The 19,236-nt window shown below is 43.9% G+C and overlaps 1 protein-coding gene across 1 annotated transcript; it reads left to right on the top strand.

Moving 5' to 3' along the window:
• Positions 1 to 11,697: 11,697 nt before the first annotated feature.
• LOC145796276 (uncharacterized) lies at positions 11,698 to 12,276 on the top strand. Its single transcript, XM_082881350.1, has one exon. The coding sequence runs from the start codon at positions 11,698 to 11,700 to the stop codon at positions 12,274 to 12,276; it is 579 nt and encodes a 192-aa protein (XP_082737476.1).
• The last annotated feature ends 6,960 nt before the right edge of the window (positions 12,277 to 19,236 follow it).

Here is a 19,236-nt window from a genome sequence, read left to right as displayed (position 1 = left end):
CACCACACCAATTTCAATCAGACCATTGGCTTTTGATCCATCAAACCACATTTGCCATGGCTCAATATTAACCATACTAAGACCCATTATCTCTTGGCTTTCTGTCTGACATGGATGATCTGCCAAGAAATTAGATAAAACTTGTCCTTTTATTGACTTTTTGGGAACATATTCTAGATGAAATTCCGATAAGGCTAGTATCCATTTGCCAATTCTTCCTCTCAACATAAGTCTAGATAACATATACTTAACCAAATTTGTGGTTGCAAGTACCAAGATAACTGTAGGCAAAAGATATTACCTTAATGTCATTGCAGCAAAATACAATGCAAGGCACAACTTTTTTACAGCTGAATATTTACATTCACAAGAATTTAAAAACCTATTAAGGTAATAAACTGCTTTCTCCTGGCCTTCTTCATTATCCTAGGCTAAGAAAACTCCCAACGAATCTTTTGCTACATCAATGTTCAACTTCAAGGGCTTGTCACTCTTTGGTGGTATTAGCACTGGAGGCTTAGCCAAGTAGGCTTTAATTCCTTTGAAAGTAGTTTGATGCTCTGCTGTCCACACAAACTCCTCCTCATTTTTCAACTTTAATAAAGAAGAAAATACTTTAGTTTTTCCTGTAGTGTTAGAAATAAATCTTCGAAGAAAATTAACTTGACCAAGAAACTTTTGTACTTCTTTCTTACTTGATGGAGGCTTGGCCTCAGTGATGGCTTTGACTTTATTTTGATCAATCTATATTTCCTTCTTGTGTACTATATAGCCCAAGAAGTTTCTAGCTGATACACCGAAAGCACATTTGAGAGAATTAAGCTTCAACTTGAACTTTCTCATTCTTTTGAAAGCTGCTTTCAAGTGAACCAAGTGTTCTTCCATGGACTGAGATTTTACTACAATGTCATCAATGTAACACTCCAAATATCCTCCAATGAGATCATGAAAAATAGTGTTCATTGCCCTTTGATATGTAGCCCCAGCATTCTTCAGACCAAATGGCATTTTGACCCATTCGAATATGCCAATGTTTCCTGGACATCTGAATGTTGTCTTATGGACATCTTCCTCTGCAATGCAAATTTGGTTGTAACTAGAATACCCATCCATCATAGACAAAATCTTGTATCCTGCTGAACTGTCCACCAACAAGTCTGCTATGGGCATGGGGTACTCATCTTTTGGAGTTGCTAAGTTCCGGTTTTTAAAATTGATGCATACCCTCATCTTGCCATTTTCTTAACCACAGGTACAATATTAGACAACCACTCAACATACATGGATGTTCTAATGAAGTCTGCTTTAAGGAGTCTGAGAATTTCTTCCTTCACTTTCTGAACCACCTCAGGGCTCATCCATCTTGGTTTCTATTTGTGTGGTCTGAAGTTAGGCTTCATAGGGAGCCTGTGCTCTACTAATGACCTGTCCAATCTTGGCAGTTCATTATAAGACCATGCAAAGCAATCCCTATAATTCTTCAAGACAACCAATAACTGGTTCTTGTCAAAAGAACTTAACCAAGGACTGATATAAGTAGGTTGTTGTGCAAAACCTTCCCCTAAATTGACTTCTTCCAAGGGGTCTTGTACTCGAGCACTTACTAATGCTTCTCTCTTGACTTCATTTCCCTTTGAAGCAACTTCTTGGTTTTGTTCTGCTCCCCCTTTCTCTGGTTCAACATCTATGTCTTCTTCCTCATAGAAAAAGTCTGTCCATAAGGCTTCTTTTTCCTATAATTCTTGAACTTTTTTTTTGATGTCTAATGCACAATATTTATCAAAGGTCAAAGACCTGACCTGTTGTTACTCTTGCTCACAGCTAATTATCATGGCTTCTTTCTCTTGTTCTTGAGCCTTCTGGACTATTGATTTTATGTCCAATATTGAAAAATTAATTAAAGCCAAGGGTCTGGCTTCTTGGGTTTCATCTTTTTTTTGTACAACCAGGCATCATTATCATCTTTGATGACAAATTCTTCATCAGCACTCTCCTATGCTAAGTGCATCAGGTGTGCTACTTTCACATCAGCCATCACTTTGGCTGAACCATCAGGTTTTCTCAATATACTGAGTGGTGTCACTCTTTCAGTATACAACTTGGCCTCTGCAAAGTCAGCATAAGCAATAAAAGGTTGAGGATATGCATTGATCTCCTCTGTATCTCCATTGCACAAGGCCATCATTATCTTCTGATGTAGAGAGGAAGGCACACATTTATTGGTGTAAATTCAATCCCTGCCAAGTAAAGCATTATACTTAGCATTACTCTCAATAACAAAGAATGCCGTCATGCAATCTCCAGTTCCCACACTCAGGTTGATGGGCAAAATACCCTGAGTCATTTGCTTATCCCCAGCAAAACCAGCAATGGTTGTGCTGGTTGGGATTAATCTGGGGTTCTTTTCCAGTTTCTTCAAAGAGGATTTCAGAAGTAGGTTCACTGCTGCCCTATTATCCACTAATACCTTAGTCATTTGTATCCCATCAAAAAAAGCCTTGATATACAAGGGCTTGACATGTTGTGTCATGGATGTTGTAGGATTCTCAAAAGGATACAAGAGATTAATACTCACTTCCTCACTTTCGTCCTCAGTTTTCATTGGTGTGGCCACTTCAGATTTATCTTGAACCATGCTGACCTGTGAATCTTCACTAGAAACTGGAATAGGGTCAATCTCCTGACCTTCTTGGTTTCTATCTTCAGCCTGGAACTCCTGTGGTAGTATATGCACCATATTTACTGACATTGGAGGAAATGAGCCAAGCTAAACTACTGGTTGCACTTGTTTCTTTTCCAGGCTAACTTGTTCAGTTATTTCAAAAGCGTCTTCCATGCTGCATTCTGGCACTTCAGTACTAGTAACTTTCTTCGAATGGTCTGTTATTGCTGGTTTTTCGACCAAAAATGTCTGTTCAGCCATGAAGGCTTCAAACATCTCATCCTCAGCCATTTCTTTCCTGTGGCTTAGGTCAACTTCTTATTCTGTCTTATTGTCACTTTCTATCAAGGTCTTTTCAAGACTTGCTAAGCTGGATCTTTCCTTGGCTTTCAGTTCAGAGTGAACTTTAGCCAACTGCTCTTTGCTAAAACTTCTTTTGTTCTGAGGAGTAAATTTTGGACTATGATCCAATTTTGGACTTTCTTTTTCCTCTGTTTGGCCTTTTGGCTGGGCCAATAAAGAACTCTCTCCACTTTTCTTCAGATCTTTTTGGTACTGAGTGTACCTTCACTGGATCTTCCTCCTCTGCGACCTAGAAATTACTAGAACCATATTTGGTTCCTTTGTTTTTGGGTGCTTTAGTAACACGCAATTATTTGGAGCCACCAAAGGAGGTTTAACCATTCTACCCTGGTCTCCAAAAATACTTCTCTGGGTAGGCATTTCCTTAGGCTTGTGCTGCATGACAAACCAATCTGGAACCCCAGGTACCCATGAACTCACTAGTTCAGTTGCTGAACTAGCTCTTTTTGCCTTTGAAGCTGCATGTAGAGGCCACTGCTTGGCCCTGATCCCCTGTCTTGAGCCTAATTCAGGCCTTCTTCCAGAGTGGTTACCTTCCATCTTGTTTGAGGCTGACCTTAGAGGCCAATCTTTGGCTTTGATTCCATAACTTGAGCCCACTTTAGGCTTCTTCTCAGGATAATTGCCTTCCATCCTGTAATAGTTGGGAGGTCTGAACTCATGTAAAGGTCTGTTGTCCTTGGAATGTACTCTAGTGGCTGATGGTCCAACCAAGAATGGCTGCTGTCTGGGACCAGTTGGGTATGGCCTCTTATTATAGGTACTTGTTGGTTTAGGATGTTTATGTATATCCTTGTAATACTGTTTCCCATCAATTGGGAGCCCTTTCAACCATTTATAACTTTACCTGCATCTGGGACACATCTTTTGCATGATAGCTGCCTCTAGGGAGACATCATCTAGTGCCTTCTCACTAGAGTCCTCCATTTGGTCTGCAAAGCTCTGCTCATTCGCTAGTGAGCTTTTGGTATCTTTCTTGATAGTAGTCTGGTTGGCAACATACATCCACACATTAACCTCCTCAAATTCCTTTAAGGATAGGTTCTGGAAGTCTGGCACAACAACATTGGCTGTAACTTCTCCAATCTCTAGGAATGGATTAGTGTCTATCCCTATACCTTTCTCTGCTTTAGTTGGGTATTTTAAACTCCCCTTTCGAATCTGTTCTTGGATCTTGTCCCGAAAAATAATACAGTTTTTAATTAAATGAGACCAAGAATTGTGACCATTTACAATACATTTTCCCTTTAAGTTCTTTTGGGGAAGGAATTTTAACTCCTGTTGGTAACTTTAGGAAATTTGCAGCAAGCAAATGATCAAAAATGTCATATGACTTTGTTAAATCAAAAGAGTATTTTCTATGAAGGTCTTTCTTTTTAAACTGCTAGTCTATTGTGGTGTCTTTATGAATTAATGCCTCACAGATCACAGGCTATTTCCCTACGATCTCTACTGCATCAATCTCGTAATTAGGGTCTTTATAATAAGTCTTGTATGATGCATTACTTCAATCTTGTTCTTTCTCAAGTAATGATTCATATGTAGACACCTTGTAGGTTAATTCCACCAAGTCTCAAAACTCGGTTGAGTTGAATTTCTTTCGAAGCCTAAACTCTAAACCATTTTGAGCCAATCTCACAAATTTAGGCTCTGGTATAATGACCTTACACTTGTTTCGTGCTCTTTTAAATCTAGCAATAAATTGAACAGCCTTCTGATCAGGCCTTTGACTCAACCTTGCCAAGTCTACCATGGAAACTTCTGGCTCTGTTTGGATGAATTGGGCATGAAATGCCTCCTCCATTTGCTGTCAAGTTTGGATAGACCAGGTGTAAGGTTAATATATCATACAAAAGCTGCCCCAATTAGAGAATTTGGAAAAAATCTAACTTCATGTATTCATTATTGGTAAATTCACCACATTGGGCTGCAAACGTAGCAATGTGTTCTACTGTTGACTGGTTTCCATTTCCATAAAAAAGAGCAAAGTCTAGTATTTTAAACCCCCTTGGGTATTCATGCACCCTATCTACCCATTCTAGGTATGGCTTCCTATACACAGGAGTTTGAACCCCCGAGCCATAGATTCACACATTTCTCTGACAATATCAGCGATTTGGTCCCTAGGAACCATATTTTGTGCTTGTTGGACTACCACTAGAGGAACAAATACAGGATTTGGTGGAAACCCTTGTGCTTGAGGTCCTCTTGGTCCATATGGAGGTATGTTTGGGATTGGTTGTCCCTGTGGTATTGGCTATTGTTGAGGGTATGGTTGACCTCTCTAAACCTGTCCTGTGAAAGGAGCTGTGAAAGGGGCTACAATAAGAGGAACAAGTGTTGTTTCTCTCCTAGCCGCAAGAAACCCTTCCGACCCCCCAAGTATGAATTCGAAGAGAGGATTAGTGAACCCCCTTATGCCAAGTATGGCTTCGAACATGGGATTTGGAAACATTCTTATGCCATTTTCTTATGTTGGCCCAGATCCACCAATTTGTATGGCTTCGTTGTTAGGTAATGAGGCATTTTGATTTACCATAGACCTCGAAAGAGGCTCATATCATGACTGAGGTATAGGTGATGGTCTTTCATAATTTTGATTACTAGTCTGACCATTAGTATGTCCATTACTTTGCATAGGTTGTTTATCTCTAACCAATCTTTGCTGAGGAACATTTGAATTTTCCTCCATATGTCTTGTGTTAATTGGTTGATAGGAATTCATCCGATCCGTAAAAGATATTTTCCATCTTTCCATTGTATTCATTAACTATTGTCCCGTGGCATCTACCAGGCCTCTCCACGGATTCATTGGTTGAGTAGATAGAATAGTGGATGGTCCAATTCCATGGCCTCATCTAATATTTTGAACATGTAGTGCATGTTCTGAATTACTAGTCTGTTAGACCATAGGTTCTGATGAGATAAGTGCTTCCATAGGATGTGTTATCATATCATCCTCTAGATTAGGTACTTCTACCTCTCCTCCACACCTTTTTCTAGGCGTTCATTTTCTCCTTGTCTCCTACGTCTAGCCATTTCAATGTGTCCCACTGGGCGTGCCAAAAATATGTGTTAGCTTTTTTGGCTTTCGAAGGTTAATAATGTAATTTTAAGCACGCCCGCAAGGATCAATTAGTCCTTAAAAAATATTTAATTGCCAACTAATTATCAGACGATTATATTTTAGTTCTCTCAGCCTCAATGAAGAGGACTTTTACTGGTGGCTTGTTTTAGGAGAATTTAGTAAATAACAACAAGTGAATAATTCTAGAATCTGAATTTCATTAAGTAAAAATGAAACACTTATAATGATTTGACCTAGTCTCGTAGAGGTTTACAGCAACAAGCTATTTGAAACTACTCCTAGGAATTAAGTGCAGTACAAGAATTGAAGAACAGAAATGTAAAGAACTGTAAAAAAACTGGAAGGAACTACAAAGTAAATAAACTGGTTTTTTGATCGAAATCCGGATCCTTTATTCTGGGGCCTTCTTTGCTAATTATACTTCTCAATGATAACCGTTGAAGTGGGCTTCTATCCGACGAAATGTCCTCCCATGATTGCTGAACATGCTCTCTCACAGTCAGTCCCACTACGCCACCTTTGTAGTTAGGCTTCTCTCCTGATTTTGAATTTAAACTTTGTGAGTAACCGTTAGGCCACATCACCTTATATCCCTCGATTGTTCTAGTGCTACGCAGATCCATTATTATCAATACGGGCTGACGCGTGTCTGACTATAGTTGACAACTTGTATTAACTCCCTAAATTACCCTTTTCATGCCACGTGTTGAATTGCAATTGGCTTTTACAAATTATACAGCCAACAATATAGTATTGCTTATATTTGAATGAAACCAAATCTTTTTGTTTTTTCCGAAACATTCATTGGATCTTACAAGAATTTTAAAATGTGAAAATCTCGATTTATTATTCAATGACCATAAAGATTTTGGAAAAAAAAAAATCGGATAATCTCGTACCCAAAATGAATGCAGGCTTAGTTTATTTTAGAAGAAAACATTTTTTTGAAAAATGATTTTCGTTTTTTCTGGCACAACTAAATATAAAAAATATTTTCTACTGCAAATGGTTTTTTTTTTTTCTTTTGGGATCAAGCAAACGGCTTGTTGATATTTTATGGATTTTTGTTTTTGAAAAGAAAAAAAATTAATAAATTGTATTTGTAATGTTGGTGTTTACTATTATGACCAAATCATGAAGGTTGCTTGCATGTGAAATATACATACAAACACATGATGCAAATTATATTTATTTTATATTTGATTTTGACAAGTAAGCCAACCTACCCTATAACTTTTTTATTATCTTTAATGAATTTTTTTTTCAATTTTCCAATTTTTTATTTTTACTTTACTGGTGATTCAAAAACGAAGATGAAATTCATAAATAATGAGTCAAAGACTCAAATACAAAAGATTTTGCCTCAGTGAAATAACAAATCAACCTACTTTCTCAAGGACAAAGAAAGGTGACACAGGTGGGCCCATAGGGGTTTTTGGCCCACCACTTAGAGCCCAATGCACGATTTAAACACTAAAGCCTAACATTACTGGAACCCAACGTTGCACCAAGAACCAATGACATTTAAACACTTGTCAAGAGAAGAACCAGCCACGTAAGCAGACAAAGATCCTGCAGAGTTATTGCACCACACATCAGCCATTAATGAGGTCCCCTGTAGCATTTTATGCGATAACCCTTTCACGTCCAAACAGAACAGCCTCACCATGAACAAGGCAAGCTAGAGCATAGACTTTCAGCCAACATGACAAGTCGGAGTAGACAAGGAAATGATGAACAAAGGATATAAACAGGTTTCTAAGACAAAAAGAAAGTTAAGTTCTTTATCACCACCCTATCTCTGCATTCCATTAGTCTCTCTTTTCTAACTTGCTCGTCGGAGGGTTCGCTAGGGGACTCCCGTTCCCCGTTGGACTCTTGTGCAGGTTTCTCAATGGGCCTAGCGACCGGACAACGGTGTATGAGGCGTGGATCAGCCCGACTCGCCCTCAGGGACAAGTAGTATCATCAGTTGGCGCTGTCTGTGGGAAACTTTCACTCCGCGTGACAATTGTGCTCATTGTTGCCAGAGACCCGTTCCCGATAATTCCTCATTGCCACCCGCCAAGGTGGATGGTCACAACGAGATCCATGATTTCTCAACACATCGTTGCCGACCCCCAAGCCGACCCTCCTAACCCAAACAACCCACCTCAGTATTTCGCAGAACTCACCAACAGCATCAACCACTTAGCCGAACAAAACCAAGCCTTGATCAATGCTTTGCTTCAGCGAGACCTCAATGTGCCTCCTCCACCACCACAAGATATCCCACCTAACTGAGAACGAACCCCGAGCCATCCCTTCCAACAAACCCATCTCTCCAACCTGGAGGGTTTGTGACCCCCACCCCAAGACATGAACCCACCACCTCGGGGTCTACATCCATCAGTCCAAACACCTACTCCCGAGGGAAAGGCCAGTAGTGTCCAGCCTCCATTGCATTCTGGTGATGACAACGTTCCTATTTGGAATGTGGAACTCCGAGCCATGAAACCCCAGCTTCAAGGAGTCATGCAGAATATACAGAATAAACCCTCCACAACAGCCAATTCACCATTTGTCGCCTCTATCAGGGACAAACCCCTACCTCTTAAGTTCAAAATGCCCTCGATCGACTCTTTCGATGACACCATGGACCCAATCGACCACTTGGAGACTTACAGGACCCTAATGATCCTCCATGCTTTTCCTGATGAGATCATGTGTCGGGCTTTTCTCGTAACGCTTAAGGGGTCGGCTCGACTGTGGTTTAGTTAGCTACCGACGGACTCCATCTCTATTTTTCAACACCTGAGTGTCCTTTCTTAGCCATTTCATTGGTGCCCAGCGCCAGCGGCGCCAGGCAACTCAGCTCCTCAATATCCGTCAGACGGAGGGGTAATCGGTACGTAGCTTCATCACCCGTTTCAATACCGAGGCCTTGCAGGTGGCGGAAAATGACGACAAGGTTATTCTCACGGCTTTCATGGCTGGTTTACGATCATCCGACTTCCTTTTCTCCCTCTCTAAAAACCCTCCAACCTCCATGGCAACCCTCATTTCCAAAGCCGAAAAATATATGAATGCCGAAGATTCTCTGGCCACCCGCCAAGATTCTACAACCAAAAACCCAACCCCCAGAGAGAAGAGAAAGGAATCTGAAACCATAACCACCCAATATACATAGCAAGCCCCTCAGTATACTAACCAAACTGCTCGAGCCGACTGATCGGCACCTACCCGACCACCCGGTCGGTTCGAACGGTATACTCCCCTCAATTCTCCCATGGAACAAGTCTTGAACCAGATCCAATGAGATTACAACTTGAAATGGCCACAACCCTCGCGGTCTCCTTTCAACCGACGAGATCAATCCAAATACTGCCGTTTCCATCAGGACCACGGCCACAACACTGAGGAATGTATTAACCTTAAAGCCCAGGTAGAGAGCTTGATACGCCAGGGGCGCCTCAGTCCCCATCAACGACCAAGGACCGAACCTACAAGGGGCAACCGCCGACGCACCCCACCCAGACAACCCGCACAACCTAAGCAAGGCAATGATCAGTCCCCACCACAACCCCGAGCATAAGGCAACCCTGCTCCCCCGGTTGGAAAGATCAGAGTCGTTGTTGACGGGCTTACATGCGGAGGACCATCCCGTTTGGCCCAGCAAGTCGCACTCAGAAAAATCAGGCAGGGCTCCGACAAAGAAATCGCAACATTGGATCGCCCCTTCAAACAATTCAAACAGTGGATGGAACCCATCACATTTACGGAGGCTGATTGCACAGGTATCTGTTACCCTCATAACGACCCCCTCGTCATCTCCGTTCTCCTATCCAATTACAAAGTCAAACGGGTGTTTGTCGACAACGGCAGCTCTTCAGACATCATCTTCCTGAACGCCTATCGCCAGCTCAAGGTCGGGGAAAAAAGATTGTCCCCTCTCCAAACCCCGCTGGTCGGCTTCACGAGGGATCGGGTGACCTCCATAGGCTCCATCGATCTCCCCATCACCATCGAAGAGTCTCCACGATAGACCACTAGGTTACTCACTTTCCTCATCGTCAGTTGTCCCTCTACTTATAACATAATCCTCGGCCGCACAGCCCTTAATGCTTTTCAAGCTGTCACATCCACATACCATTTGGCTGTGAAATTTCCCACCGACCTCGGGGTCAGCACCGTGAGGGGAGAGCAAACGGTGGCCAGAGAATGCTACATCGCTTCACTCAAAGAGGTCAAGCTGAAGGAGGCTATGATCATCGAAGGACTCGACATTAGAGACGATGACGTCAAAGGGGAACTAGTGGAAGAACTTGTTGAAGTCCCCATCGACTCTACCAACCCAACAAAAACAGCCAAGATCAGCAGCCAACTATCCCCCCAGGCCAAGGCTGACTTTACAGCCCTCATAACCAAGCACAATGATGTATTTGCCTGGACCCATTCCGACATGCCGGGTATCGATCCCTATTCATCACTTATCATCTCAGTATCGAGCCCCACTTCTGACCTTTCCGCTAGAAGCAGCGTGTCTTTCACCGGAACGTAATGCCCTCATTGCCTCAAAGGTAGACAAACTACTGGAGGCACGATTCATCAAGAATGTAAACTACCCCAGATGGCTGTCAAATGTGGTCCTAGTCTGTAAAAATAACGGTAAATGGCGGCTCTGCATCGACTACTCTGACCTTAATCGAGCTTGCCCCAAAGATAGTTATCCTCTCCCCCGCATAGATTTGCTTGTCAACACCACTGCCGGACATCAAATGCTCAATTTCATGGACGCCTTCTCTGGCTACAATCAAATTTTGATGCACTCGGCTGACCAGGAACACACCTCATTTATCATAGATAGAGGAACTTACCACTATCGTGTTATGCCGTTCGGCTTGAAAAATGCCGGAGCAACTTACCAACGGTTGGTCAATGCCGTCTTTCACCACCAGATAGGTCGGAACATGGAAGTCTACGTCAATGACATACTTGTCAAGAGCAAACTCTCCTCTGATCATCTGACAAACCTGCGAAGGACCTTCGAAACCCTACGCAAGTATCAAATGAAGCTAAATCTGGAGAAGTGCACCTTCAACGTAGGATTTGGGAAATTCTTGGGCTTTATGGTCAGTCAGCGGGGCATCGAGGCCAACCCCGAAATGATCAAGGCCCTGATAGAAATGCAGTCTCCCAGAACAATCAAAGAGGTTCAACGGCTTACCGACAGAGTCATCGCCTTCAACCGTTTTATTTTTCGCGCAACAGACAAGTGCCTTCCCTTTTTTAAAGTCCTCCGACAGGCTTTTGAATGGACCACCAAATCTGAAGAGGCCTTTTAACAATTGAAGCAGTGCATGGCCAACCCCTCCTCCTCTCTCAGGCGCTCCCAGGTGAAACCCTCTTTCTCTACTTAGCTGTATCAAACACCGCAGTCAGTGCGACCTTCATCAGGGAAGACAGCTCAGTACAGCGTCCAGTCTACTACATTAGTCGAGCTCTCAGGGGGACAGAACAAAACTACCCTCTGTTGGAAAAAATGGCCCTTACCTTGGTCATAGCCTCAAGGCGACTCCGACCTTATTTCCAAGTTCACTCCATAATGGTCCTCACTGATCAACCTTTGAAGAAGGTCATACAACAGCTAGAGTTGTCTGGCAGACTTATGCAATGGTCCGTCGAGCTCAGCCAATTTGAAATCTCTTACCAACCTCGAACGGCGATCAAAGGACAGGTCGTCACCGATTTTATCTTGGAATTCACCAATTCGACTCCAACCGCGCCCCCTCCGCCAAGGCAATTCAACACTGAGGCAGAAAACCCCCATTCCTGGACCCTCAATGTTAATGGATCATCTCGCAAAGAAGGCAGTGGGACTTGTCTCATCCTCACCGCTCCCGAGGGCAATTATTTCAAGTGTGCCCTCTATTTCCTGTTTGACGCAAGAAATAATGAAGCCGAATATGAGGCCTTGATAGCAGGTCTTCGCCTAGCCAGAGACAATGGTGTAAGCCATATCCAAGTGTTTAGTGATTCCCAATTGATCATCAGGCAGATTATAGGGGAATTCGACGCGAAGGAAGACACGATACGGTTTTACAAGGACATTGCACTCCCTCTTGTCCGCCTTTTCAATACTTTCCATATCAAAACATCACATGGTCAGAAAATTCCAAGGTAGATGAAATGGCCTAATTAGCCTCGGCCAACCAGTCAGACCTTAGCCATGGTGTCCGCCTTGAATACCTGGCCCATCCGGCTACTTCGCCAAACCAGCAGGAGGTTCACTTCCTCCAAAACGAACCTATCCCATGGGTTGCAGACATCCTTCTATTTTTGACAAGTGGGGAGTTGCCAGACGATAAACAGCAGGCTGCCAAAGTCAGAGCCCGATCGTTCAATTACATTCTCATCAACGGCCTACTGTACAAACGCAGATTCTCGCGGCCATACTTTAGGTGTCTCAGTCCTGCTCAAGCAACCTATGTGATGAGGGAAGTCCACGAGGGCGTATGTGGTAATCATTCGGGTGCAAGATCTCTAGCCCACAAAATCCTCCACACCGGTTACTTCTGGCCTACTCTCCACCAAGATGCCACCGATTTTGTGCTTAAGTGTGATATATGCTAGTGCTTTATCAACATCCCTCATGCCCCGCCAACAGAACTGATTACACTCTACATTCCCTACCCCTTTGCCAAGTGCGGCATCGACTTAGTTGGTCCATTGCCCATCAGAAGGGGCCAAACCAAGTTCGTTGTAGTTGCCATTAACTACTTCACTAAATGGGTGGAAGTGGAACCCCTTGCTACAATCACTGAGCGGAACACAACCAGGTTTATCTGGCAATCGATCGTATGCCGATTTGGAATCCCTCAAGCCATCGTCTCAGACAACGGCAAACAATTCGACAATGCCAAGTTCAGGAAATTCTGTACAGAGCTCCACATTAAACCATGTTTCTCTTCCCAGGTCATCCCCAAGCCAATGGGCAAGTCGAAGTCACCAATCGCTCTCTCTTGAAGATCATCAAGACTAAGTTAGAAGTCGCTAAAGGACTTTGGCCTGAGGAACTACCAAACGTACTTTGGGCTTATCGAACTACTGCCCGAACCCTACCGGGAAGACCCCCTTTTACTTAACATACGGCGCTAAGGCGGTCATCCCAATGAAAATCAGCCTGCCGACCCCGAGGGTTTTGCACCTGGATCCATAACTAACCTAAGAATTGCATCGGGCTGACTTGGACCTGATTGAAGAGCTCCGAGAAACCACTGCTGTCAGACGGCGTCATATCAGTAGAAAATGAGAACACATTACAACCGCAAAGTCCGATCGAGAGAGTTCGCAGTAGGGGACCTAGTCTTGCGCGAAGCAACCCTTGCCACCAAAAATCCCACCGAGGCTAGCAGCCAAATGGGAAGGACCTTACGTTGCTAAGGCTAGACCCCACCCAGGCACTTACCGACTCCAAGACATAGAAGGCAGAGACCTCCCCCATCCATGGAACGTCGAGCACTTGAAGCGTTATTTCCAGTAAAATGGCATCTCCTATTTTTGTATTGATCAATTGTTGTATGTTCCTTTCGACGATCTGCTCACTTGTTCATTTTTTGCCCTTCCCATACATGGTGTAAACTTATGATCAACAGGTTGTGCCTTAAATGACAATGACTTTATATCTCCATTATCTGCATTGTATTTCAATAACAACTTGTTAACTTAAGCCTCAGCCAGACTAAGCACGAAGAGCTCAGCCAGACTGAGTCAATAAAAGCCTCAGCCAGACTAAGCACGAAAAACTCAGCCAGACTGAGTTAACTTAAGCCTCAGTCAGACTGAGAACGAAGAGCTCAGCCAAACTGAGTTAACTTAAGCCTCAGCCAGACTGAGTTAACTTAAGCCTCAGCCAGACTGGACACGAAGAGCTCAGCCAGACTGAGTTAATTAAAGCTTCAGCTCCACAGAGCCCTCTAAGTCTTAGTCAGAACTAACATGAAGAATTCAGCCGGTCTAAATCAAAGCTAGTCTCAGCTGTTGCCATACTTAGTTAAAATCCAAGTTCATAACCATCCATTTTCACTAGTCATACAAGTTAGCCTGTTTGCTCATTTTGACCATTTTTACATCACAATTTACGCACAAGTTTCATTTTTACACCTACTTTTTATTGAATTTTGCTCAGCCATTTTCACCATTCCAAATTTACAAATTAGAGAAATAATAACAACAACAATACGTAAGAAAACTCATCGTTTGATTAACAAACTTGCATTTTTATACAAATTCATTACAGAAACTACCTCTATTACAAAAAGAAAAAAAAAACAACAAAAACAAACAAACAAAAACAAATAATTTTATACAATTAATCTCCTTCGCTCGACCCGAGATCTTCCTCTTCAAACCCCTCATCTAGGGGGGTCTAGGCAACGTCGTCTTCTCCTACCTTCACGAGGCTGAAGTCCACGTCCGGGAACAGCTCTTGCGCCTTATACTTGAAAGTCATCCAGCTGTTGTCCCAGAACTGGCTCATCTTGTGCTTGTAGAAGTCAGACCGCTGGAAACTTTGGATCACTTCCTCTTCACTCCTACCTTCAGCGGCCGCTCTCTACGGCCCAGCCCCACCATCCCCCTCTTTCGCCAAGCTCCTGGCGACCACAGCATCAATGGTCATTTGGAATTCGGCGGACCCCTTAAATTGTTTTACGGCCGCCATACATAAGTCGGGGTACGCTACCCACTCAGATGCCAATTTGGACCTCTTCTCTGCCAAGGCCTTCTCTAACTCTGCGATTCGAAGATCTGCCTCTTCTTTGTCTTTGATCGACTGGTCACGTAGTTCCTCATTGTTGGTAAGGGCCTTTTCCCACCTCTCATTGGCGATGGTGCAGGCTTATTGAACTAGCTCTAGCTTCCTCTTCTTGCCCTCCAGCTCGAACTCTAACGATATCGTCTTGCGGCGTTCCACTTCTAGCTCTAATTTGGTCGCGAGAAGCTCGGCACCAGCACGCTCTGTTGAGTAACTCTGCACCACCGCTAATACTTCCATCTTCTTTGCTCTTTGCACACACTCCAGCCCCTTTGTGCATGTACTCCGAGCGGCCTTCTTCCAACCTGTTGTCTTAACTCTTAGTTTCTACAGCTGCGCCTTCACTCCTTCCAGCTTGGCACTTAGCGGCTCAACCTCCATCTTCACGCGCGCTACTTTATTCATCAGGACAGCCGCCAAGGTCACTGCCTCCATCTGGGCAGAGCAAAATCCTCTCAGGAGGTCGGCCTCCATTAACCGCGCCATCGGCCACACGATAGCGTCCTTCACCACTCCAACGAGGCGATCGGCTGCGACCCTAGTTTTCCCCCTTTCTTCTGCTGAGCAACCTGCCAGCGCGTACGGGTGGTACAGGGCAGTCGTCAGCGCGACACTCATCTCTGGCTTGCTGATCCTAGTTTTTTCTTCACCAGGACTGGGGGTCACTTCTGGTGCAGGTCCCGCCATCATTACCACTTAGGCACTTGGGCCCTTTTCTTCCACCCCCGTCTGGGCACTTGAACCCTTGTCCTCTTTCAGCACTTGGCACTTGGTCCCTTCTCTTCCACCCCCATTTGGGCACTTGAACCCTTGTCCTCTTTCACCACTTGGGCATTTTCCCTTTCTAGAGCCTCCTCTGTCCCGCCTTCCTTCATCTTCTTTACAATAGGGCGCCCTTACTCCCCTCTACCGCCGCCCTCTTCTTCTTTGTTTTCTTTAGCACCGCCTCCACCTCCTGTTTGCCCCTCTCCTTCAGCGGGTCTACTGGTAGCGGCAGAGGGGCAAAGTCTGTTAGGTCTTTGTCTCCTAACAGTTTGGGCCGCGGTCGGACCCACTCCCTCATCACTAGTTTAGGCACGGGCCCCAACTGTGTCTCATTATACTTATTCGCCTTGGCGAACGCCCACCGTTCCTCCGCCTCCTCCGCTTTCCTCCTTGCCTCCAACTCCTCTTACATAGGATCCTTCTCTGTCGGCTACGGCACCAAGCTCAACGCAAACAGGGTTGAAGGTCGGACCAGGTCGTCCCACTTTGCACCCTCCTTCTCCCTCCACTCCTTCACCCGTTTCACCCTTTTCTCAGCCTCCGCACCTAGCCTTGGCTCCACTGACTTTGTGGAGACTTTCCACGTTGTTCAAACCCCCCTCCCACCGTTCGCCAACACATAGAACCATCTCGGCCTCCACCCCTTTACCGAAGATGGTAAGCCTGCCACTAGACCTCGGCCCGCCAGCGCCTGTAAGGTGACCCACGTTTCTTGTTGGCCGGAGGCCTTGTAGCAAGAGAAAAATTCCTCCACTGTCATTGCCGCCCCTCCGGTCTCCTGCGGCCATGCGATCGAGCAGGCCATTAGTATTTTCCAAGCATTCGGCATCAGCTGCCCTGGCACTACCTCCAGCTTGTTGAGTACGTCCACCACTATTTGGGGGAGTGGTAGCCTTAGCCCCCCTCCCCCCCGCGCAGTGCCTCCTCATACAACATGAATTCTATCGGTCGTGCATCCGACTCCTCTCTTTAGTTGTGGGTAGCCTCAGCTCTATCTCAGCCGGAATTTGGTACTTCCTTTGTACCTCCTCCAACTTCTCCACTATAAACGTAGACTTGTTTGCCTTGGTGTGCCAGTGGACCGGCTCCACTTGGTTAATTGGCCTAGCGGCTATGATCATCGTCGCTGGATGAGCCCGCGCTCCTTGCCCAGTTCCCCTCTCCTCCCTCCTCTTTTCTCTTTACTATTCTGCCAACTCCACTGCGTTGTCTTCCCCCAATGAGTCTAGCCTCACGGCTGGCACTTCATTTTGCACCATTCTTCCTACGTGTTTGCGTATGGCTTCAGACGCTGGCACAAGAAAGTTCGCAAAGTGTTGCAGCGGCGTGTCATGCGAAACAAATGAGTTCACCTCTGGGATGTGTTGGTTGTTTGCGAAAAGGTAAATAAAGCGAATAACTCCAAATGCCCACGGTTTGCCTATATTCCGAGGATCGAGATTAAATTTCGCTAGCTTGAAAATTTTTGAAAACTTCTGCCCCCGCCTTTTCAACGCCCTATATTAGTCTATCCCTTCGCTTCCTGCTAACGCATCACCTCCCTTATTACGGGATTATGCCACGTGTATGACCACGATCCACTACTCTCTTCCCTTTTCCTGTCTATTCCACTTCACGTCACACGTGCCCCGCCACTCCTCGAGCCCTACGCACCGCCATTTCCTCTTTTCACTCAGTCACCCTTCGTGGTCAGCCCTTTCACTCGATCACCCCTCACGATCGGCCCTCTCACTCGGTCACTTCTCGCAGTCGGCATTCTCACTCCGTCACCCTTCGCGGTTGGCCCTCTCACTCGGTCACCCTTCGCAGTCGGCCTCTCACTTGGTCATCCTTCGCGGTCGGCCCTTCTCCCAGTCAGCCTTCTTACTCGGTCATCCTTCGCGGTCGGCCCACCTCCCAGTCGGCCTTCTCACTCGGTCACCCTTCGCGGTCGACCCTCCTTCCAGTCAGTCTTCTCTCACTCGACCACCCACAACCCTCGTCTTCTTCCTAATTCCCTTTGTTGGACTGAAACTGTACTTGGGAATGGAGGACTGTTGACACAGGTGGGCCCATAGGGGTTTTTGGCCCACCACTTAGAGCCCAATGCACGATTCAAATACTAAAGCCCAACATTATTGGAACCCAACGTTGCACCAAGAACCAATGACATCTAAACACTTGTCAAAAGAAGAACCAGCCACGTAAGCAAACAGAGATCCTGCAGAGTTATTGCATCACACATTAGCCATTAATGAGGTCCCTTGCAGCATTTAATGCGATAGCCCCTTCACGTCGGAACAGAACAGCCTCACCATGAACAAGGCAAGTTAGAGTATAGACTTTCGACCAACATGACAGGTCGGAGTAGACAAGGAAATGATGATCAAAGGATATAAGCAGGCTTCTAAAACAAAAAGAATGTTAAGTTCTTTATCACCACCCTATCTCTACATTCCATTAGTTTCTCTTTTAAAACTTGCTCGTCAGAGGGTTCGCTAGGGGACTCCCGTTCCCTGTTGGACTCTTGTGCAGGTTTCTCAGTGGGCCCAGCGACTAGACAACGGTGTGAGAGGCGTAGATTAGCCCGACCCGTTTCTCAGGAACAAGTAGTATCATCAAAAAGAATAATAATAAACTAATTACACAAAAAGGGAAATTCTATAGATTTATCAAGGTTATAGAGATAAAAAGGAATAAATTAAAGTAATGATATATTATTATTTTTATTTTATTTTTTTAAACGCCAAGGTAGAAATCTTGGGGTATGTTTGGTTTGTGTTTGAGAGATGTGTTTTAGAGATAAAAAGTACGAAAAGTTGTTTGGTTTGGTTTTTTTCAAAAGATGTTTTGGAAAATTATTTTGAGAGAGAGTTTTGGAAAAAGTGATTGATTTGATGTGTGTGAGAGAGAGATTTGCTTGGAAAACTTGTTTGGTTTACAAGTTTTGAGAAATTTTTTTGGGAAAATTTATTTGGTTTGATTACTTTTAAAAACTTATTTGTAGAGAAAATTTCTCAAAATTTTTTCAGAAATACAAACCAAACGAACTTTTTTGACATTGCGCAATGGAAAAGCAAAAGTTAAAAACATAGAATGGTTTAAAGAACAGCTCAAAAAAAATACAATGGATAGCTAAGATTAAACCTATTTATAATGAGTTAAAAAATTAATAAATACACAAAAATACGAAAAATGTATTGAATTTTTATATTTTTGGTATTTAGTGAATTTTTGAAAGATTTTTTTCACAAATATTATACTTTTTAAGTGTATTTATATTAGGTGTATTTAAAAATTAAAAAAAAAATCAGTGAAAACAAAAAAATATGAAACATAAAAAAAAATTAATTTTTTGAAAAGTAAATTCAAAAAACTTTGACCAAACAAGTTGATTGGTTTTTTTTAGTACTGAAAGTATTACAAGAGTACAAGAATAGAGAGTTGGGACACCCAACTGGAACAGGGGATCCAAATACCTAACTACCAAGACTCTTAAAAACTTATCCAAAATAATCTTCCACCTTGGATGATTTCCGTTTTGGGATCCACCATCACTGTTTCTTTGGTCTCGTTTTCGTTTTT

The sequence above is a fragment of the Camellia sinensis genome, chromosome 7 (assembly GCF_055761805.1).
Source record: "Camellia sinensis isolate YWXY chromosome 7, ASM5576180v1, whole genome shotgun sequence".
Classification (NCBI taxonomy): domain Eukaryota; kingdom Viridiplantae; phylum Streptophyta; class Magnoliopsida; order Ericales; family Theaceae; genus Camellia; species Camellia sinensis.
This window is presented reverse-complemented; position numbering and strand designations above follow the sequence as displayed.

Bases quoted from the DNA above. Each gene is read 5' to 3' on its own strand.
- LOC145796276 (XM_082881350.1), top strand. From the start codon at position 11,698: ATGGTCCTCACTGATCAACCTTTGAAGAAGGTCATACAACAGCTAGAG.